The sequence below is a fragment of the Cylas formicarius genome, unplaced genomic scaffold (assembly GCF_029955315.1).
Source record: "Cylas formicarius isolate icCylForm1 unplaced genomic scaffold, icCylForm1.1 PGA_scaffold_8__14_contigs__length_24414737, whole genome shotgun sequence".
Classification (NCBI taxonomy): Eukaryota; Metazoa; Arthropoda; class Insecta; order Coleoptera; family Brentidae; genus Cylas; species Cylas formicarius.
This window is the reverse complement of record NW_026844361.1, coordinates 8,296,180-8,320,580: the sequence shown is the minus strand read 5'-3', so window position 1 is coordinate 8,320,580 and position 24,401 is coordinate 8,296,180. Positions and strand designations below refer to the sequence as shown.

Genomic DNA, 24,401 nt, shown 5'->3' with positions numbered 1-24,401 from the left:
CGAATAAAGCGTCGCCTCGGTGGCCGACGTAGCGTTATCATCGGTTGCGATCTTTCCGAACTAATTGTAGGAAAGAGAGACACGCGGATGAACTGCGAAACGCGTACAGCCCGGCCCCTTTCCGCTCTTTTCACTCCAGTTTCGATAGCAAATTATTTCAATTTCTAAATTTTTTAAAAATTCAGATGCAAAATCAAAGACTATTTATTTGCATTTTGTCTTGCCCCGACAAGTATCGGATGTTATCAAAATTTAAGAAATTAAAAAAAAAAATAGAAAAATAGTTTAAAATTTATGAAGTGACCACCAGGGGCGTAATTGTTATCTTGAATTTGAAAACTTTTTTACAAAAATTTCCAATCTTAAACGTAGTTAAGCTAAACTGAGACAAATTCAATTCTAAGACCGATGCGATTGCGATTGTTTTCCACTAGGTGGCGTTTTCTGGCATAATCGCATAAAGGAATAGGTCATTAGTGAAATAAGAACCCGACAACACAGTGTTGCTGCATCTCAATATATTTATCCAAATAATAAATAATAATAATAAAAGAACTTGCAAAAAAAAATGTTTTGGGAAAATTTTACACTTTGCTTGGTTGTTGTTAATGTCTAGTTATTCCAAATTTACCAAATAAAACACTAATTTGTAATTTATAATGCCAAATGATATTTAAATTCAAAATAAAATGTTATTATTTATCATATTAACTTTCTTTAAAATATCCAATTACAATATACAATTGCCATATAGCTGACATTTTCATCCAGTTTTACATGCTTAGCCGTTTTCGTATATCTAGCACTATCACTTGTATTTTCATTAAAAATGAGGTTTACTCACTAATTTCGTCACATTGCTAGAGACTAACTAATTTTACTAACTATTGATATATTTCGAAAATAATTGCCAGTGTTTTCTCTTGCTCGGTTTACTCAATAATTTTTTTAATTTCTTACTGGAATATTCGGTACATAGATTAAAACAAAAATTATTATTTTAAACTATCGTCACAATCACAAAACTCACTAAACTTATTTAAGCTGTAACGCATGACGCACTAAATTATCTTTTACCAGATATTTAAGTTTATTTGCCAGGTTGCAACATTGTCATTGACATAATAAAATGATTATGAACTTTTAAAATTGCTATTGGCCACAGTGGACTATTTATAACTAGGAATTTTTCCTACCTCTTACCTCGCCCTGTATAGAAAGAGTTGAATTGAAGCCCTATTTACCGCGGCAACGTCCATTTTAGCGTCACGAAATTGACACCTTCGGGCATATGCGTAGCAAAAAGCACTTATTCATCGACAGCAAAGTATGTTAAAATCCAAAGCCACAGTTAAAAGCATTTCGACGTATACAAAAAGCGCGCGCGCCCTCGATTCCTTAACCAGGCCGGAATACCCGGAAATTTTATCCGCGGCCTGGGCGAACCTTAGAGTGTATCCCTGGACCAATTCGCGAGGCGTCTAAATTATAAAGTGTGAGCGCGCGGGGGATTGTTAATTCTCGAAATTGTTTGATTCCGCGATACATCTTCGCTCCCCATCTTCCTTCCCCCAGCGTCTTACGAGAGATTACGTTCGTCGGGCTGTTTCGCAGGGAGCTCGTTTACAAGCGAACGCACCCCCCGGCTGGAGTAAATCGCGACCCTCTAATTGGATTGCTCAATTTTGAATAGACTCCCAAGAATACAATTCGTTTATGGTAAGTGCTTATTTGCTACGGAATAGAGAGATTTGCTTTATGCAAGGTAAACTTTTCAAGCATGAGGAAACTGATGTTTTAAACAGTACTAAAAAGAAATGAATATACAACGAATTTTTACAGTTTAAAATTTAGGTTTTAATTATATTCATTCAGTTACACTTCTTTTTAATACGCGAGTGATATAGTTTGGAGCTGCACAGGGGATGGAGATCTTCTGCTAAGGATATGTGGAAGACTCAATCAATAATAAATAAATAAATAATAAATACGAAAATATATAAAATCAATAAGAAATTTCTTTTAACAATTTATATTTATATTATATGCATTTTTGGACTCTGGCCATAAAATTAATAATAAAAAAATATCAAATGAAATTTTAGATTGCGAAATTTCAGCAACAAGTACTATTAACTCTATGACAATTGCCTTTACATCAAAAATGGATAGCCTCTCAACTCCCAATACTCCAATATCACGAGATGAATCTCAATTATCTGGTTTAGGAAATAAATATTGGTTCCTGTACTTGCTGTATCATAAATGTTAACATTGCAAATAATAAATAATATTAGATAGTACAAATTTGTCATTTTTTGAAAAGAATTAAAGTTTAACTGACGTTAAACCTGATTTCTTGAATTTTTGCCCGATTGAAGACTATAAAGCTTAAAATATAAAAAGGTCATATCGCCATTTTACCTTTACCACCTCATAAGTCGTTTTTTTTTCAATAAAAAGATATTGGCGAATATGGATTTTACTTTGCGCTCCGTATTGCCAAAACCTCAATCTATATCGCTATCTTTGAATATTTCTTTTTTCTACTCCCTCTTATAAAATGCCCAATTAAACCGATCTGGCGTGCGGAAAGTGCCATTTTTCCACGACATTTCCGGGATATTACCACACGGGTTTGGGACCAATGGGATATTTTCGGAGATTTTACCGCACTGTTTGAATTTTGTCGTTTGTCAATTCTGACGGACATGTCAGTGAATGTATTTGTGTTGTGCAAAAATGAACCCAAAAACTATCAGTCGTAGAAAAATTATAGAATCCAACATGTTTGGACTCGTGACTCAAATGCTGTTTACCACAATTGTTGCATAATATACCATTAAAGAGGTATGTCAAATCCTCGTAAGTCTAATTTTTCATTTTCATGTTTGATGTTTTATTAAGTTTATCAAGTTCTAAAGTAAGTAATGTTTTCTACATTTAGATTAAACCTATATATTTATACATAAATTCGAATCGGTTCAGTTTATTTCATTTTATTAGCAAATGTTAAAGATGTACCCCTAATTAAACCTAGTTTTAACAAACATCGTAACGAATGTTTTGCAGTTATTATTAAGTATGAAAGGTGAAAGTAAAACAAGATAATTGTTTTTTTTTTTTAACTTCTATAAATTATTAAGTAAGTAAGCATTAAGCAAACGACAAGCTCCTCTTTATACAGGGCTTTCCTTTACTTTATTTATGTTGCGCAATGTTATCCTTACCAATGCAATGCTTCATTTATTTAAAAAGAAGAAAATAAATATAATTCAAAAGTATTTAGTTCTCAAATGGAGTACGACAATTGAGTAGCAACTCTGTAATCAGGAGTTTTATACTCCTGCAATCATAGATATAGATCTCTAAGACCAAAAAAATTATTCCACATGCTTTTCATCTTTTTTTTTGTGAGACTCTTCAAGACTAATAATGTTTTTTGAGTTTTGCTATTTTAAGTTTAAACCTTGTATGTCTATGCTTCAAATAAAATGCACCATTTCACCTTTTCTTTAAATAACTTAAGAACTGTACACTCTTGTAAAATCTGTATTTACTTTTCGATTTTGTAAATTTTTGCTTTGTTGGATAGATCTCTTAAAAATACACCAAAACCTTATTTTGCTTATTGCTTCAACCTAAGGTCATGGGTCGATTGGAACTATTTAACAAACGAACACGAAGAAAGAAGCATTATTAGCAATTTTTTAAACAATGACCAATTTATTCTATGGTACTTATTTCTTCTTTCACTTTTGTTAAATAGTCCCATAGCCCCAAATACTTTTGTAGTGTACTTTTGAAAGATCTATTTATAAAAAAAATTAAAATCGAACTATAAATAAAGGTTTTGAAAAGGTGCGCAGTTCTTAAGTGAGGCACACAATTTATAATTTTGTTGTATTATCTATATAACAAAATTTGCTCTCAGAGACTTACGAGCTTTTAAAAGAAAAACGACGATATAGTTAATACGTATTTTGCTCGCAGTGTCATGTAAACGTACAGTGACGCACAATGAAAAAATGGTTCATTTTTCAGTGAAGTTTTTAGCAGCAACTAGCAGTTCCCTTTTCTCCACCATTAGATCAGGCTTCACTTGGCCATTGCCGTTGGGGTAGGTCCCCAATAGTAAACCTGTCTGCTCCCACAAGCTTCTACGACAGGATATTCGCTTTAGTATTTTTTTATTTAGAGAAATAAACGCTGTTTTTCTGCGATCGATACACGTTACCTGTGCGGATCGCCCACTGAGAAAAAAAATCCTTTATAGTCACATCTTTCTTATCTCTTGGCCCCGTAACTCCTTTCGAATTCCTACGTCAAATAAAAATGTCTCACAGAAAAAGCCCATGTATGCGAAAAACGGGACCTTTTTTTACTTTTTTTGCCATACTTTGAAGGGCTAAGGGGCGAGCTGCGTCCCACCATTCTTCAGGATTAAAACTAGGAACCGAATAAAAAATGGCGTCCGGTGTTGTCGTATGCCCCAGTGAGCGCGTTAATTAATGTATCAAAACAAATGGACGTTAAACCCCTAACGCCTGAGCAAAAGTTGCGAGGCGAAAGTGAAACGAACGATTTATCTTAATCGTCCGCAGGCAGCAGGTACGGCTGTGGGTTACATTACTGTAGCGCTGAAAACAACCGAGATGTTTAGCGGTAAAATATTCGTAATGTGAGTATGCATAACAATAATTGTTTAATATTTATTATTATCGTTTAATTGTGTGTATTTAATTGACCCAGTTTTTACGTTTAAAAGGCTTCTAAAGAAGTCTTTTAAACGTAAAAACAAACAAAGTAAATCTGGTTTCTATGTTGATGACCCAAAAATGTTGAGACATATTGCTTCCCTTTCAGACGGCATTTAGTTGCAGGAGGATGTTCAGCGACTTGAATCTTACTGCAAAAGTAAATGATCTTTGTTAATGTTGTTGATACATGTCATGTGTTCTCTGAAAAAGGTCGCAGGAGTGACGGATCTCGTAGTTGTCTTGGACGAAAAGCCCATATTTCAATCTCCTATCAATAGCGTCATATCGTCTAACTTTTAAATGGTTATAGACAAGGAACGGTATTAGATACACAGTAATAGTATGTAATTACTTAATTGTCTAGTTTATAATCGTTTACCTTGAAGAATGAATTGCGACAGAATTGGTGCCATGAATTTTTTTGTGAAAAATTTTCGAAAATAATTGATTTGTTGATATCTTCTATCTTCTATCTTATGTCACTGTCTAAAATTAGCGCTTCGCATTGTCTACCGGTCTATAACTTAGACAGCGGTCCAGGAGACAGTCTTTACCCGGACAGGCAGCAAAACTCCGGGCAAATTTGGTTATCCAACATCCATAATACTATATTTTACATGATATACTATTATGCAAGTGCGATAAACGGCATTTAACTCACAAGTTTACGTTTACAAAACGAGTATTTAATAAACGAGTGACCTAAAAAGTTATACTTTTTCTACGACCGCAAAACAACACGAATATACATTCATCAACATGACCGTCAAAAATGACAAACGTCAAAATTGTAGGCGTGGGAAATATCTCCGAAAAGATCCGATTGCTCCCAAAGCCGTGCGGTAAAATCCCGGAAATGTCCGAAGTGGCTCTGATCCGTGGGAAACGAAACTGAAGTGGTAAAGTGGCGCTTGCCTTACGTTAGATCGGTGTGTAATTAGGCATTTTACAGATGGGAGTAGAAAAAGTATATTTTGCTTCTGCCATTTGGAGCTCTCGGTATGACGTTTAGAAACATATAATTGAAAGTTTACATAGAATATTTTGAAAATGCCTTTATTAGAGAGAAAATTTTAACCTTGTAATCCAAGACATTAATGATGTAAGAACGCAACTTTGGAAGATCGGAGATTATTAAATGATATTCTTTTCTTGCAGAATATCATGAATCGCCTTGTGGACTGCACAGAAATAGTAGCAAAAATACCATTTGATGTGTCTCGATTTTTTCGAAATAAGTCCACATTCATTAGTTCCTTCCGAAACGTTAAGTGACATTAAAAGCAAACACTAAAAGACGGCGGAAAAAAATTGGTCTAAGAAAATCAATGTTAACATGGTAACACTAAAGCAACTATTGAATCTTATTGTTTAAGCAAACGAGTGGAATGCCTTTTTTTTAAATTGATCTCCTAAAACATTTGATTGCTCCCAAACTCGTGCGGTAATATCCCGGAAATGTCCGCACACTAGATCGGTGTATAATTAGGTAGTTTACAGAAGGGAGTAGAAAAACTTTTTAACTCACTCGTTTATTAAAAACTCGCTCCGCTGCTCTCCGCTCGTGTCAAATAATCTCATGAGTCAAATGCCGTTTACCGCACTTGTTGCTTATTAATAATCTTCTTTGCGACCATTTTTATTTAAAATCCCACAATCTATATTTTTGACTCATTTAAATACAGTTTATTCGATATCAGTAATACTCTGTGTAAGGATGTGTGCTGTACTTGTAATAATGTAATATTCTCTTCGTTTTCTGCTCGTTAATGTGAATTAAAAATAAAATTGGAGCTAAAATCGACCTCTGTCGCAATGGTAAGTTCTTGTTTGAAAAGGACTGTTACATTGATAAATAGTTAATTACACATCGATCGTATTAGGAGAGCGCGTGTTTCCTAACAAATACATGTTTTCCTAGCAGTGAACGGAATGTTTATCTTCTACGTTATAAAAGCATGCACTTTCTTTGTTTGTACTTTTCGATGTGGATTACTGTTTTAACGGATACGGGATAAAAACGAAAATGTAAGCTAACAAATGAAACAAAATTAAAAAAAGAAGTGGTTTTCCAACATCGCGCTCATAAAAGAATATAACGTAGATATAGAAAAAGTTTTAATTGATTTGTGGGGACTAATCATATAAAAGTTTTAGAAAATTTAAAACTATACGAATTTTCGATAAAGATTTTTTTTAAATAAACAGTAATACGAGGAATATAAAAAATTAGCTAAAAAAATCAATAATTTTTTCAATATCAAACTTGTCCAAAAATGCCTTCTCAAAAGATAAAATAAATAAAATAAAATGAAATTAATTAAATTAAAATTTAAATAATTAAACATTAATTAAATAATTATCAGATACTTTAGACCACATATTCCTTTGGTTGCATCGATAATTTACTTCATGGTTCTTTCTGAAGCAATCATTATTGCCGTCCTCGGGTATGAAAATTAATTAAAATAAATTATTAATTCGGTCAGCGTTGCTAAAACCTCAAATAACTCTAAAGCCAGTAATTTCTTTAACTTGGAAGAAATATACCTTTTTTATGGCAAATTATTTAATGAATATAATTTTTGCCAAAAAAATAAAGCAAAAAAGCGGTAGAAAATTACTGAAAATTAGTAATTAAAATTAAATTAAAAATTACAATACTACGTACAAGGTGAGTCACAATACTTTAAGATCACAGTCTGTGGAATTTTCTCTCCCTCGTCCCTCTTTTTACTTTTTTTCCTTTAAATAGTCGAATTTGCATGTTATAGGCTATTCCAGAGAAGCGTAGAGTAATAAAATGAAAAAATTCGTCCAATTCCGCTCCATGCCAGTTTCTGCCATACTAATACTAATAAACAGGCTTTCTTGGCATTTTTGACCGCTTACCATCTTACTTTACCTTATCATATAGCTCTTCATTATTCCGACGGAGTAAGAAGTCCATGACATTTCAATGACAGAATAAGTGAAATATACCTAAGGTAGTGCTTTTATATATTTGTCTAGTTTAAGGATCAGTATTTGTTTTTAAGCCATATTGTATCACGCCAATAAAAAGATGTTCCAACAATTCGTAGTAAAAAAGATTATTATTTAAAGTTTACTACATGATTTCATAAAATAAGATTATGCGATTGATAAAGACTCCAAAAGTGTAATTCGATGGAAAATTCACTTTTTTATTTTAAGTACACACAAGCAGTATCTAAGGGAGTGAAAGTTATTATTTATTGAAAAATTTATCAACAAATTTTGAAATATTAAATTAACGTTATAAGTTCGGTCAATGTCACTAAGCCAATCCGTGTTCATTACAATGTTTGGAAAAGTCGGATGGGAATTTATATCATATTTTCTTTTTAATTTCATTTGTTGACTTTTTGAAAATTGGTATTTTTGTTTCACAAGATGATGACAACTTTAGTGGAGAATTCAGTCTGAGTTACGGAATCGATAAGTTGATATTTATTAGTTAGTCCCTGTACATTTTTACAATATAGTTTAAAAAATACTTATCCGGCTCAATTTGCTTGGGTAGCGAATTCACAGCGTTTTACTTTCGCAGCGGAAAAACGTATCTGCTTATATGTATGTATTATCATTCATGACGCTTTCTCTCTTGTTAAACGGTACACAAATTTTACTTTTTCGATGTTTTATGGTCCATGGTGCTACATAAGTCTGTGCATTCCTCTCCATACTTTTTTAATTTAAAATTGTTTTTTTACGATAATACGATAAGAAATTGGTGTACATGGCGTACAATCTTCGTCCTTATTTTCTGCCTTTCCTCTGTTTTGTTTATAGAAAGCAAAGTATCTCAAAGTACCTCGTAATCTCTTATGTCCAGCCCCCACATGAGCGGAATGAATAATGGCAAATTATTCGTGGGTCATGCAAAAATACCGCAGTTCGGCTGTTTCGTCTGTCCTCCTTTCAACTAGCTTTCCCGTGTTGCTAATTTTTGAAATATCATACCTTTTTAATCGTCGTCTTTGTTTCGAAGATATGGTGTCACAGTTGCTTTTACAGGCTTTACCGCCTTTACCTCTGCAAGTATTTGGTCGTATCTTTCTTTTGTAAAAATCTTGCTGCGATCATGTCACTTATGACTTTTTGCAGTTCATCATTAAAACGTAACTTAATGTCTTCCATGGAACTTTCTAGCGACTGTCTAACCATCACACAGATCAAATACTAAATAAAATTAATACTCTTACTCTAATTGAACTGAGGTGGCTTTTACTTGATGAAAACCCATTTAACAAAATAAATAAGAACTATTAAAAGTTCAGATTCACGAAATTATATATTTTCACATGACAATTGTTTCGACAACACCATGTCTTTATCAAATGTAATCTTTACAAACTACCTGCTACTCTATATACCGAAAAATGACATTAAAATCTTTTTTAATGTTATTTAAATCTAACTGATTGTTAAGCAATACATTTGAATGTCTCATTTTGTTACGCAAAAACAAATTAGATTTTTCCATTTACCATAAACCTTCACACACCCTTATACACACAAAATGGCTGCATTTCACTCTTTTGTACTCAGACTTCTTCCAGACAATCCGTCCATTATCGATAAAATTATAAATAAAAAACAAATCCAGACAACAGTAAACTAAATTTATCCGAAACCTAATTTAGAACACGAACAATTTAAATCAACAGTGAAAAAGTTTAAAAACATTTTTCAAAATGTGATTTAAAAATATCTTTGAGAACTAACAACAAAATAGGAAAATTTTAAAAAAACGGTAAAACGAAATGTCCAAAATCTCAAAAATTAGGTGTCTACAGGTTGAAATGCGGATCTTGTTCTAAAATGTATATTGGACAAACAGGTAGATCCTTCAAGAAACGCACTAACATAAAAGAGCGTTTAAAAAAAATAGTCTAGATTCTAATTAAAACTTAAACACAGAAAAACACATTTGGACGACAATTTTAATATTTTATATACAGCCACAAAAAGTAGAAAATTAAATTTATTGGAAGTCAAGAAGATTAACAAAATGAGGCATTCAAATGTATTGCTTAACGTTCAATTAGATTTAAATACATCTCCATTATTAAACTTAAATTCTCACAACAACATTAATTAAGGGTTTATTGTCTTTTTTCGGTATATATAGTAGCAGGTACTTTGTAAATATTACATTTGATAAAATCTGAACTTTTAGTTCTTATTTATTTTGCTCCTGCTCTTCGTATATGTCTCGTGTACAAGCACAGAATCGACGACGCGTTATGGCATACACAGTTAAACAGCCGGAAAGCGATATTTCGGACATTGGCACATTACTGCCGTCGTTTGCCTTTTATTTATTTTTTTATTGAAGCTTTTCGAAACCTTAACTAAGTTACAAAAAACTCAAAAACCCAGTACCACTCGCTATTTTGGTACGTCACGTGATGTAGATAACCAATCGGATATCGCGAACATCAAAGCAAATGAGATGTTGCCTACGTTTTCAGTTCTTTCTGGGTATAATATAATCTATAGTTTTTAGGTCATTTGAATACCTAATTTGGTTTTATTACTCCACAACTTTCCGTAGTAGAATGTAAATTTTCCTGTAATTTATTGTTCCTTTCTTGCCATTATCAATTAACAAAAAAAATAGCAGCATAAGGTCAACATAAACTCCCATAAATCGATTTCCATGTAATATACCCGGCATTAACCTTTCTTAGGCACCGCCGTGTGGCGTCGGGAAAACCCACCGGAATCCCTTATTGTGCGAATCTCCTCCGATCCGGGCAATGAAGCCGGTGGCCTTATCTCGCGTTCCGCGCGCCAACGTATCGCGCTTATTGCACCGGAGTAACGCGGAACGCTCCCGACTCCGCGAAACTCCGTAGTAGTCCTTAGTCCTCGTCCTGAAGCAGCATGAAGCATCGCATATCCGCTCCGGGACTCTAACTAGGCGGGAATCCGCGCGCGGCCTTTGAATTATTGAAAAGTTCCTCGGGTTATGAAACGACTTTAACCGACGATCATGTATTATTTTATGACCGGAGTGGTTCAGAACTGCGAGCAGATATTGAGGTAAATGATTGCGATTCCCTTTGCGTTCTCTGTCGTTCCCCAGAAATTCGCGTCACATTTTATTTACGTTGAGGTCGAGTGCATAAAATTTTTATTTTTTTTTGTGCTTCATATTGTACCAAATGGAAAATGATATTCTGAAAAACTATCAGTCCAGACGACAAGGTGACTGCAATGAACAACGTAGTAACACTTCGTGTTTTCTTCCTTCAATGGGATGGTCATTAAAGTTGCTAAAATACCTATATGAATTACGAGTATACAAAACAAAGTAATCATTTCTTTATGCCGGAGACTACGTGAAAATTGAAAATAACAAAAGTCTTCTTGCGACGAAGCTCTAGAAGTACTTGAACCAGTAATTATTTGCTTTAATAAGAAACATGCAAACTATGCGGAAGGAAATTGAAAAGGTCCGCTATGAGAAACGTTTTCCTGAAAGAATCTTGGTGGCAAAAGCCAGCAGGGTAGGACATTTTTCTTTTTTAGGAGAAAAAAGCCTTCAGTTTGGCTTCTTCTTCTCCTTACACAGCCGTCCCCGTTTCCTATAACTATACATTACAACTATTTGAAGAGATTGAAACAATTCTCTTAGAGATTGGCACCACATTTTTCCATTGATTTCTGAAGATCTTCGATTACAATATTTCTGAAACTTTGGGATTGTTCGTACCTTCTGCTTACCTAATTCCTGTCGTTCGAGTTCGTTATTCCAACATGATAATAGTAATGGACGGTTGTTTTGGGAAGATTAGTGCGGTAGTTTTCACCTCGCCTTCCACCATATTTTCATATAAAGATAGAATTCTTTGTAGGAAGAGAGTTAGATATTTTTGATAATAATAAATTTTACACATGGACACCAAAATTGCCATAGATATTGGCGGAAATATATCAAACAAGGAAGTTTTAACCAAATTTAGATTTAAAGAAGATTTAAACCAAAACAGAGAGAAATGTATACTCTACAAAAAAACGGTCAAAAATGCGATACCAGCAAGCAAAACGAAAGCTATGGCATTTTTTGTCAATATTGAGTCAAAACAAGAACAATGAGTAAATGACATAGTATTGGTAAATTTACTTGACGATAGCTGTATCAATCCTCTTATACGACAGTAAAACACGGACAACAACGAAATAAGAAGAAAGCAGAATTCGAGCACAAGATATGAAATTTCTTATAAGAGTTGAATGTTGCCCGAATCTGGACATACTAGGAAATACAGATATAAGAACAGAATTTAACATAAATGAGAAAATAAAGGGAAAAAAAAGTAACTGGAAAGAACACATGGTACGGATGCAGTAGAAGAGATGAAGAGAAGAAGAGATATCGTAATGCCAAGAAGAATTTTCCGAAAGTGAAGCTTCTAATTTTGAATTTGGAGAATCAGCTGAGATTCAGTACGTTATAAACATTCTCTACATCCCTGATGGGTATTTTTTATAGAACTGATAACAACCTATCTATCTAGAGAAATAGGAGATGTCGGGAGTCCCGGTGGTAGGTCAATATTTGTTTGCATTTTTTTTTTGCTGGCGGGTTGCCACGATACGAGAGATAGGCCGAGGTCGTTCACCTCTGACCCACATCGTTGCCGCCCCCCGGTGCACTTCCGCCGTTACGGTTTCTTTGGCAGGGTTGAGCGTTTCGTTAATTTCACAACCTCGTCCCCGGGAGTGGTTTTTTGTACCAGCATCCGTTTTGCCGCAGCACCTTTCGCGCGCGCGGCTAAAGTTTCCGCGCCGCCCCCCTCCGGGGTTCGTTGTGCGAGTGCACGTCCGTGCAAGTGCAACAAATGTTAACGACCTGTTAGCGCGGGGATGCTGCGCATGCCGCCGAATGAATTTATCGATGTTTTAATGGGAGAGGCACGCGGAAATTTGTTTGTTTTGTTTGACGTTTGCTTGATGGGGCGGATGGAAACAGATTTGAAATGCGTTATGGTATAAGGTTGTTCGGAAAGTCATTTCGTTTTTTCCCGTCAGAGGACTTAATTACGTTTTTTCGAAACCAACTTCACACTTAAGCCGCATAACCATTATATGTCTTGAGAGCTGATATTGCAAGGCTTGTGTGTGAAAAAGTTCTATTAATTCTACGCAGTAGTTTTTGGTTGGTGCCCTTTTAAATATGGAGAGCAATAAGCAGCATTTTCGTCATATTTTACTTTTTTACTTCAGAAAAGGTAAAAATGCTGTCCAAGCGAGAAAAAAATTGACGGATGTGTATGGAGAAGGCGTGTTAACAGTACGCCAGTGCTAGAACTGGTTTGCAAAATTCGATCCAGCAATTTTGATGTCGAAGATGCACCACGGTCTGGAAGGCCGGTCGAAGCTGACGAAGATGCGATAAAGGCATTAGTTGATGCAAATCGGCGAATAACCACACGAGAGATCGGTGAGAGATTAAATTTGTCGAATTCGACTGTTTATGGCCATTTGAAAGGCATGGGCTTAACCTCGAAGCTCGATGTGTGGGTGTCCCATGTCCTTACGGAGCGAAATTTGTGTCGTCGCGTTGACGTGTGTGATTCGCTCCTCAAACGTCAAGAAAATTATCCATTTTTGAAGCGGATTATTACTGGGGACGAAAAATGGGTTGTATACAACAATGTTAAACGCAAGAGGTCATGGAGCAGAAAAGATGAACCGGCTCAAAGCGTGTCAAAAGCCAATATTCACCAAAAAAAGGTGATGCTCTCCGTTTGGTGGGATGTCAAAGGAATCTTTTTTTTTGAGCTTTTGCCGGACAATACAACGATTAATTCAGAAGTCTATTGTCATCAACTGGACAAATTGAATGATTCACTTAAAGAGAAGAGGCCCGAATTAATCAACAGGAAGGGTGTAGTGTTCCACCAGGATAATGCGAGACCTCACACAAGTTTGGTCACTCGCCAAAAACTTTTACAACTTGAATGGGACGTACTGCAACATCCACCATATTCTCCAGATCTGGCGCCTTGCGACTACTATTTGTTCCGGTCCCTGCAAAATTTTTTGGATGGCAAAACCTTTACCTCAAATGAAGATGTCAAAAACCAGCTGAACCAGTTTTTTGCCAGCAAGGACCAAAACTTTTATGAGAGGGGAATTATGTTACTGCCAGAAAGATGGCAAAAGGTGTTGGACCAGAATGGCCAATATATAATTTAATAAAATATTTATTCATTATACGAAAACTGTCTTTCATGTTCCCCAAAAAAAATGAAATGACTTTCCGAACAACTCAATATATTATTAATACTCGGTCACAATACACACAAATATTTATGCCTCCAATACTACAACGCTTTGAAAAAATTAATAGCTCTAAGAACACAACTTCCATATGATAATGTGATCTTGACTTGCCAAACTGTCTCCCATCATATATGGCTGGTACTGCTGAAAATTCAAGGCAAATAAGGCAAAGTATCGGATATATGAGTTCTTCATGACGCTATGACCGTAAGGTTTGTTCCTCGTGAGGTGATTGCTTGAAGAATTGTTCAAACTGAAGGTAGAGTTGTTGTGTTTTGTTTACCTATCGTTTTTTCGATATGGTTTTTGATGTAGGGGATATTAAGGGTAGGTTGGTAATCTTTTGCTGCAGTTTCGATTCGTCTTGACCGGTTCCTGCGTCTAGCCAGAACTATGTCTACAAGCTTTGATATATATCAATACATTTGATCCTCGGTACTAATATATGTAATAAGATTATGTCCGCTATGGTTCTAACGATGCCATATTTTGTGACGATGTGGGGATTCCTAATAAATTTAATGGAAGGCCTTAGATTGTTGATGTTGACAGAAAACCTTGCACTTCTTCATTGTTGTCATTCCAGATTAAGAATGTATCTTAGCCATTATTTGGATTTCGTTTTGGAGTTTTTCAAATCTAAGCTTGTAAATAGAGTTCTTTAAAGACCCAGGAACTGAGGAAAAAGATAACGAACCTACGCTGAACATTCCTCCGCATCAAAAGTCTCGCCGAAACGTTAATAGTAATAGGTAAACAATACAACATAAACACCACAATTCTTTAAGTGAGATGAAGAACTCATATATAAGATATCTTGCGAATGTAGAGGCTATTGAGGTTCAAGAAATTGATGGCCGTGCAACATTGGAATACAATCAACAAAACAGCAGCAAAATTTGAAGTGTTCCAACAAGCCCTCGTTATACATTGAAAACCATTTTTACTGTGTACCCAACTGTAAACAATACCTACGCATTAATGTAGCCCTAGTATATAGTGCTTGTAAAAAAGTAAATAAAAAGCAGAATAAAAAGTCTAAAATATCTCATTTAAATCTTTAAACAATCACTCAATTGTCTAGCTTATAATCGTGTAGCAACCTTGAAGAATGAATTGAAACCTTTGCACGTCACTGTCTAAAATTAGCCCTTCGCATTATCTCCCGCGCTATAATTTAGACAGCTGGAAGCGGTCCAAGAGAGTGCTTCGGAAAGCCTTTACCCGGACAGACAGCGCAAATTCCTGGCGAATTTGTTTATTCGACATCCATAACGAACCATATTTTATCCCGTTTTGAATAACAGACGCATCGATCCGCGTAAAACGCAGCGTTGCAAAACATATCGGACCGGGGCTGGTTTAAAATAAAATTTTGCGCGTGCCTGCACATTTCAACGGAAAAATGTTTAATTCGTTTTTGCATTTTGGGCCCGATTAAAATGCAAACAATTCAGTCGTATATTTTTGACGGGGCCGATATTTGGACTTCGCCCCCACCCCCCTTGCCCCTTTCGGGAATAACACACGAATTCGATCCGAACAAAGTATTATCCGAACGAAGTACAATTGTGACGGCACTTTATGCCGCTATGATTTAAGATTTGATACGGATTTGTCAAAGAGTTCCCATCATAGCAGTGGCGACCGCAAGCGTCTCACCATGGAGTGACCCCATGTAAACTCTTCGACATTTGAGAAAAAGTGTTAATTTGATCCATCATTCATTAAAAATAATTACTCGTGCACTTTATAACACTCTCGGTGTTTTTAAGATGCATTAACATTTCATGGGGGAATATTATTTGTGTGAAGATATACTTAGTCAAAGTAATATTTTCAGCATTTTTAATTTTCTTGGATATATTTGAATCTTTTAATAAAAATCCGTAAAATATCGCAAACTTCTCGGTTTTATTATTTATTATTTTTCGCTAATTTTTAAAGAGGACGACATATATTTAGACTTTACTTAAAATGTAAAAAAAAAATTATACTAGTAGAAGTACATACTTTGTATCTATTTTCACATTTGGTTGGAAGGTGACCGAATTTGACAAAAATACTCTGAAGTACTATGTACTTCAAATCAAACTTTTTCTTAATAGCTTGAATTAGGTAAGGTATCTTAAGAATTTTATTGTGTTGTAGCAAAGTTGTCAGTTGTAAATTCTGATAAGAATTGGTATGTACGGTAAGGGAATTCCATAGAATATATTGCGCTATGAAGGCAAAATTATTATTGCGCATTTTGTTGCAAAATATAGGTTAGGATTTATCAAATTGAGGCACATAAGTATTTATAATATAGTTTTATAGAATTGAAAAAAATACAACAAATACTAGTCATTCATTGGAATTCTTGCATTAAAATTTTTAATAATTTATAGTTTTAATTTTTGCTTTAACATTATTCTATAGCTTTTTGTCATTAATTATGAGTTACAGTATTTTCCAATACAATCAAATCAATTTTTATTTATAGATTTTAATGTGACTGGACTGTCTCAAATAATCTAGGGCTTTATTTGAGCGCATTGAATTATCCCTTTGCATTATCTTTCAAACCGAGCACAAATGGTTAAAATCGGTTTGATCCAAGCTCCCCCATTCGACTCCTGGGTAGGTTTATTAGATAATTAGCTGTTAGATAAAATAGTGAACCTACTACGGTAAAAATTTATATTTATTTATTTGTTCATTTTTTTTTTATATTTTATTTTTGTTTATTTATTTTTCAAACTGTATGAATTTATTAAACATAGGCCAAGACAGACGAAAGAAAAAGTTATATTTGCTCAATCTGGAAGCAACGGTGGTGTATCGTCTGTAAACATCGAATAATTAGTGGACTTTCCGTATCAGAAGTTATTGTTGTTATGTTATGTGATTTTATTGAATGTTGAATTGAAGAATGTAATATTGGTGTAGAAAAAAGTCCAATCACTTTCACGATGTATTGTCTATAATTGATGCCTTCGGAAACTGATCCCCAAAGAGGGGCTAGCATCTTTCTAACGAAGATAGAAGAAGTAGATGCCGCTAGCATATAGCTACATTGGGATCCGGCTGCCTACCACAAAAGGGCGTATATGCCAAATGAGTTTAGAGTTTGATAGGTGTCTAAACCAATTAAAAAAATATATTAAAAAGGAATCGGTAGATGGTGTACAACATATAGATAGGGTGGGAGAATTGGAATTTCAGGTGGTTATAATAGAAAAATTTACAGCAAAGAAAATATTGACATAGTAAAAAGTCATAAAATACACATTTCAATTTTTAAGTAACGTATTTAGAATTATTATTAGAATTTACAAATTACAATACAAATAAATGTTAAGGACGTACTAGATGAAATCCTAGAATATAGATCTTTCAATATAGGTAAAGAATTGGAGTCAAATGACTTCTTCGTTGTTGCTAATCAAAACTAACCTAGATGGTAGTGAAGGCGCCGTCAAACAGCTGATTGATGCTATTGAATTGTATAATGAATTATGAAATAAAATATGTTTGTCAAACAAAGCTAAAACAAAGTGCAAGACTTCGTCTAGAAAAATCATATAGTAGTGTTAAAGATTTTATTAAACATAATTTATTAATTTTAAAAATATATGTCTTTTCCTGTTTCTCCAATGTATTCCTTTCTTCCTTTAAATGTAAGGAAGGATCATAGTGGCAAATGTGGGGTTGCTTTCGAACTAATTTTCTTTGTTTAGTTTTAATATTTGAATGTTCAATAGAGAAGAGCAGATGTAAGGTGTTTTAAAGAGTTGATAACCGACGATTTTTGGGCTGAATGGTGATGTGACAGTCCATTAATGTAACGGAATGTGTGCCTATAATTTCCGTAAACCGAATGACCTAATCTTAAAAACGATACGAGCGAATTTAAATTACCGACCCCACACCTGACGCCAAAATTCAAGGCACGCGTCACTTCTTCGACGACGCGCCGACGTAATTGCACTAGTTCGCCTCCATTTTTAACGAACCGCCGCCTTTCTTTGCTGCAGCAGACTTCATTACCAGTGACAAGAGTTCAACGACGTACATACATAAAATAAATTATGGTTCCGCGGCGTAACCCCGCATATTTTCTGCTTCACGATCCCTCGGGAGGGTCTATATAGGTCAATCGGCTATTTTTAGTAAATTTCATCCTGCATCTTCTTCGTAAATACACATCGGAAACGACATCTATAATTAGCGTTTTATGTTCGGCGAGCGAATGAAAAACGCACCCCCTTCATCCCCCGCCGACTTTTAATCGCGCGCGGGATTAATCGACCTAATCCATTAGCCGTAAAATTTTTCCGATAAACCTGTCAAATTGTAAAGCGATGTAAATACAAATGTTCCGGCTCCCCGAACGATCGTAAATCGTTGGAATTCGATTTATTCGAAAATCGTCTAAATTTATTGGTGGCAACGAATATAAATGGTATCCGAAAAGCGTCAAATTTTGAAAAATATATAAGATGATAAAAAACTTATTTAAAGCCAACTCAAACGGTGAAAAAAGTAATAATAGGGGTTTTACACTAACAATAAATTCATGAAATAGTGGATGAATTATACAATTTTTGACCAGCTTTTTCAACTTGTTTGTCGTCTCAAAATATCATTTAACAGTATGACCAACTCATAATATTTAGGGGTTAAGCAAGGTTTCCAACAAACGAAATGTCAGGTTTTCATATTAATACTTATAGAAAATTTCTGCTTTTGATTTTGAAGAGTAAATAATCGTAACTGGCAAAAAAATAACAAAGCAAAACACTTGAGACAGTTATGAAACCGCATTAAAAAAAAGTATCTGATAATATTGACATCAATATTTTTTAAGAAAAACAAGTAATTATTCTATAACCAACCAACTGGTATTCGGGTTTAGTATACCTAGGGTCTTAATCTGGGTTATTGTTTAAGAAGACTTATTTAAAAGCTCTTTGTAAAATACTATATTATTATTATTTTCTTCTATTGAGTCTAAGTTATTATTTGATATTTCGAGTACAATAAATTGTAAAGTTAAGTAAAATGGAAATAATAATAATATCCAAATTCGCGAACCTGCAAATCAAAAATGAAAAACAAGAATCTTTTCCGCTAAATGGAATCTAGTTTTAAGACAAAATACAATTATACAATAAATTATCGTGTCGAGAAGGACCAGCCTTGGCTAGAAAATATAAGTGGGGAGAAGACCGGCTTAAAAAAGTATTCAAAAAGGACCTTGAACAGTTTAAAGCGTTTTTCAGGTCGTCAAAAGAAAATTTTGAGAAAAAAAAGTTGTGTCAAAGTTCAGATAGAGAAAATGAAATTTTCGAGATGCGATAAATGCAGAAGATAAACTTAAGACTTCTAGACAGAAATTTATCGCAACTCATGTTTCGAATATCACAGTCCTCAATGTCCTTATTTGTACGAATTTATGAAGAACTTCGTCAATTTATTTGCCGAGTAATTGATATTAAAGTGGTCATTACAATGGTCAAATTTGTTCGTTCTCCAATATCATGAATTAATTTATAAAACAAATTGAATTCATAAGTAAGAGGGAAGCATATCCCTCCACGCATATCCGTTCACTGGTTCATAAGATGAAAAACAGATATGGCTACGGGTATATGAAGTAAATGGTTTCTTTATACCAATGATCAAAATAATTAGTTTGTTAGAAATATCATGTTTTAGAGGCGTAAAACAAAAAAGGTATGTAGCCGGCCTCCTCGTTTTTGAATTGCAATATTGCGGAAAAAATCATGTTTCCACAATCTCTAATAATTTGCCCACTAAATGCAGTTTAATATATTTACTGTAGTGAAATAATAAACAATCGCTGTGACCTTAAATTTTCTTGTCGGTCGATTCTCAGAAATCGCCTTCGAGAGTGTGGTCAACTGCCGTGAAGATTTTTGGGGCATATTTTTTTAGTATTCAGGTAGGGTAAAGTGGCGAAAGTTGAAGAGCTTAAGGTAAAAACACTCTAAAAAATGAATCACACATAATTTGAAGCTTTCAAAAGTAAGAATACTAGAATATTTAATTGATTTTTCATGAACCAATCACAAACGAAAACCAAACATAAACAAAAAAAAAGTAGACTAAGATGACGAACATATTGGGGCATGATGACGATTACAAAGTTTACATATGAAGACACCATTCTTCTCATAGGTCGTCCAGGCTTCAAACCACCCATTTTTCGCAGACATCGCACTTTATCCAGTCTTCTGCTGGAGGGTCAGTGTATGGTTCCTCACAGCTGTGATAAAAAAAATCAAATTTTTTGGGGTTTCCATGTTTTATTTTAGCCTCTCTGAAAATGTTTCTTTGCGTGATGTCTTCACGTTTTCTTCATTTATCCTGCATTTTGTCACTTTTTCTCGTTCGGTCTCCTTCAAGATTTTCTTTATTGGGAGTTGAAGTCAATATTGTTGCATTTTGCTTCGTTCTGCTTTCAGCACCGGTCGATTTATTTTAGGTAAAGGTCTAATCGTATGGACCTGCAACAGCCAAATCTTCCTGAACTGCGTGCTCCCCTTTAGTTTTCTTATCTTTATCTGTTTGTAGTTTAACAAGGCCAGAAAATTTTTGCAAACCGTATGAACTAGCTGAATCTGAAGATATTTCAGCCAAATTTGTTAGTTTGTTATTTATGTTGATGAAAGGTTCATAGTAGCTAGACAATAGTTCTTCAACGGTGACGTATGCGCTCACTAACTGACGCAAAAGTCATTCCCAAAAACGTCAAAATCAAAGGGTTCCATTCCAATTTTATCGAAGCTGTTTACAGCAGTTCTGATAATTGCTGCTATTAAATACGGTTTGCCAAACAGCTGCACTACGTCTTTATCTGTTATAGTTTTACCGGAATTATTCACCAAAAAATTGTCGCAGGTCTGGCTATAGAAGGATCAAATCGATGTTTTGGGTGGGGTGGCAGACCAACCATGATCACTTCATTCTGTCTGTACAAGGTGATAGCTTCCAAAGATGTTTGGGATGAGTGATTATCAACAATCAATTAAATTAGCATTGAAGGAAAGATGTATTTTATAAAATGAGGAAGGTATTAAACAAAACCATCGGACCGGAATTAGGAGGACATCCATGTAACAGTTCTGGACGCATTCTAGCCACATTTGCCACTCTTTTGCATCCAGTTGGAGATAAAAATTTTTCCGGTTTGTTGGAACAGTGGACAAACTTGATTCGTCTGCATTGCATTTTCGATCAGGCGTTGGATTGTGTTTTACTTTAAGTTTCCGAATCAAAGCAAAACCTCACCACTTCAACTCGATTAAGCCATGATAACAAGCACGATTAAAAAATGATATTAAGCAGTCTGTGCCAACCAGCTTGAGAGTTTTGTTGAACTGGTTTGAAATGTTGTTTCTTTCATCTCTAATATTTAAATAATTTATATAGTTTGTTAGTTCAGCGTCTTGTGCTTCTGTAACAGTACGTTTAAACCTGCTTGCGGTTTATAGTAACATTTCGTTTTCAGTATTTTTTTTAACGTATCACTGCAGTTTTGCTTCAGGCATCTCGTACACTACGCTGTCTCTATTAACTACCATATTTTCCTTTTCGAAAGCATACATGGCAGCAGTTAAACTTTCTATCACGACCGGCGTTCAGTTTTTCTCTTATAGTTACCCACCATCTGCAAAAAAATATGTTAAGAAAAACTCCATGAGGCAGGATGATAAGTTCGTCAACTTACCCCCGTCAACTTGCCGCAGGACAATTTATAATTAAATCGTTCTAAATAAAAACAATAAAATAAGCATCAATTGGGAAAAGCCTTCACGTCAGTTTTTCTACAAAACCTTTACTTTACTGCACAGTATTAATATAACGACTAACCAGTAAACAAAATTTCAAGTATAAATTCGAATGTAGTGAAAATAGTGCTACCTCTCTTTTTAAGCTATGACTAAGTCTCGACCAGATTCCGGTACCGCTTTCTGCTTTTGATTTTCATCAAAATTTAATTCATCATCTTGCCCCGTACGTCAACTTGTCCCACCTTACCGTATGTGCTTTTTCAAAAATGCACTAATATGTTTTGTGAGGATTACTCCACACTGATTATTCCATCGTCCAAGATTAAACTTGTGACAATAATTGTATTGAGCGAAATATGCTACACTAAAATTTAGCTCATTAGAGAGATACAGGATTTAAGGTTAGTTCTCGACATGCTGTAACTTTTATGTCCTATTTTGTTGGTTTTTTTTTTTGGAAAATTTTGAGAACAGATAATTTGTACGTTAGAAAGATATTCTCCATTTAGTTCGATTATAGTATATTATGCAACAAGTGCGGTAAACGGCGAAGCGAATGTTTAATAAACGAGTGAATTAAAATTTTACCTAACGTGTTCCATACTATACTTTTTCTACCACCGTTAGTTTTTAGGAACATTTTCGCAAAACAACACGACTACATTCACTGACATGACTGTCAGAATTGACAAATGTCAAAATTCAGAGCGTGCGCTAAAATCCCGTAATTGTCCAAAGTGTCTCCGATTCGTGGGAAGCTAAACTGAACGTAGTAAAGTGACGCTTGCTGCACACTAGATCGGTGCGTAATTAGGTATTTTACCGACGGAAGTAGAAAAGATATATTGTTTTCGGTATGTATATTTTACCGCCTACTAAAAACTGGTCCTAATTTAAAAGTTGTATTTGTAAATGCAATTTGGGCCAATTTTTTAAGGAAAACTGTGTTGAGTCTTAATCATAGTATATTAAATTGTTTTTATCTGTTATAGCTATCACATACACGTTATAACCAAATGATCATTTTTTTAAAACAAATTTATTTGCATTTTAAATTGTGCTCCTATTTCAAAAAAGTTTCTACTAAATAATATGCAAATTCCTTCATATTATCGGTAAATTTTAAAATGTTTCTTTAACTCGGGATAAAACTGAACAATAAAAATTTGGGATTCTAGGTTAAGAGATTTATCTACAGTGCGGTGTGATGAAAAGTCATGCCAATTTTACAATAAATGTTATCTATATTACTTCAATCACTTGATAACTTTTGAATTTGTTCACGAAAATATCATATTTGATAAATATTATTATTACACAAATACGTTGAAATACTTTGGTCATTCCTATTATAAGCCCTAGAATGATACATAGTTGTCGTTCATTAAAAAAAAAATTGCAGCATATTACCGCGCAGGTTTGGGAGCTTTCGAAGTTTTTACCGCACGGCTTGAATTTTGACGTTTGTCAATTCTGACGGTCATGTCAGTGAATGTATTCGTGTTGTTTTGCAAAAATGTACTCAAAATCTAACGGTCGTAGAAAAAATATAGTATGCAACACGTTTGGTAAACTTCTTAAGTCATTCGTTTATTAAACACTCGCTCCGCTGCGCTCCGCACGTGCCAAATAAACTTATGACTCAAATTCCGTTTACCACACGTCTTGCATAATGTACTATTGAATCGCCGATGACTTAAGCTCTGAAATATTATCGATATCACACATTACAAAACTTAGTTGGCTATTATCCTTTTTTGGACGTTTTGTGTAAAATGCACACTGTTGTGGCAAGTGCACGTCAAGCGTTCGTACTTCGCAACATGTATAGCTGTCGCTTAATTAATTTGTAGACTCGGGGTAATGTTACAATAAATTATCAATAGAACACAAATCTGTCACTTTGAATTTTAAATTTGGCTTCATTTCCCGATCTAAGCGCATCCAAATTGCGACTTTCTGCCCCGTAAATGTAATGCAAATTTATACATTGGATTTTCCATAAAACTGTCGCCGGATTTTCTACCGGATTAATAGAGGATTCGGGCGCTCCGCGGCGAGGTTCTTTCACGTACAAGAGAGTTTGCTCTTTATTATAAACGCCCTGCTCCATTTGCATTTAATGCAGATTTATCTATTAAATCGAGTTTTTTTTTGTAGAAACGTATTGAGTCGTTTTGAGAAAAGTATCGAAAGAAACCGTTATTCGGTGGTATTCATTCAAAAATAAATTATTATTCACGATTTATAATGCAGTAAGTAAAAACAAACTAATTGTTGATAAACATCACAAATTACAAGGAAACGTGCTTAAAAATAAGTCTCATATTTAAAAATGCACCCGATCAGTCACAAAAAAATTAGTTTTATACAAAAACGTTTATCAATTTTGATGAAGTTCATTAAATAAGAACAACGAAAGGATATTTCGTCATAAAATTCATAAGTACGATGGACTAAGGATTATGAAGTTCTGGTCCAGTCTAGGTACTTGAATAAAACTTGAATTAGCACATTT

The 24,401-nt window shown here is 34.4% G+C and overlaps 1 protein-coding gene across 8 annotated transcripts in view; it reads left to right on the top strand.

Annotated features, from left to right (window-relative positions):
- Positions 1-24,401, top strand: part of LOC132706806 (synaptotagmin-7) — a 327,009-nt gene that overhangs the window by 224,946 nt on the left and 77,662 nt on the right. For 2 of the 8 annotated variants that reach the window (XM_060678366.1, XM_060678362.1), the window contains exon 1: positions 10,664-10,832. The exons of the other annotated variants lie outside the window; for them this stretch is intronic. In XM_060678366.1, the coding sequence (XP_060534349.1) occupies positions 10,783-10,832 (50 nt within the window). In that variant the 5' untranslated portion in view covers positions 10,664-10,782. Of the gene's footprint in view, positions 1-10,663; positions 10,833-24,401 lie in introns of those variants that run through there. 8 annotated transcript variants of the gene reach the window in all.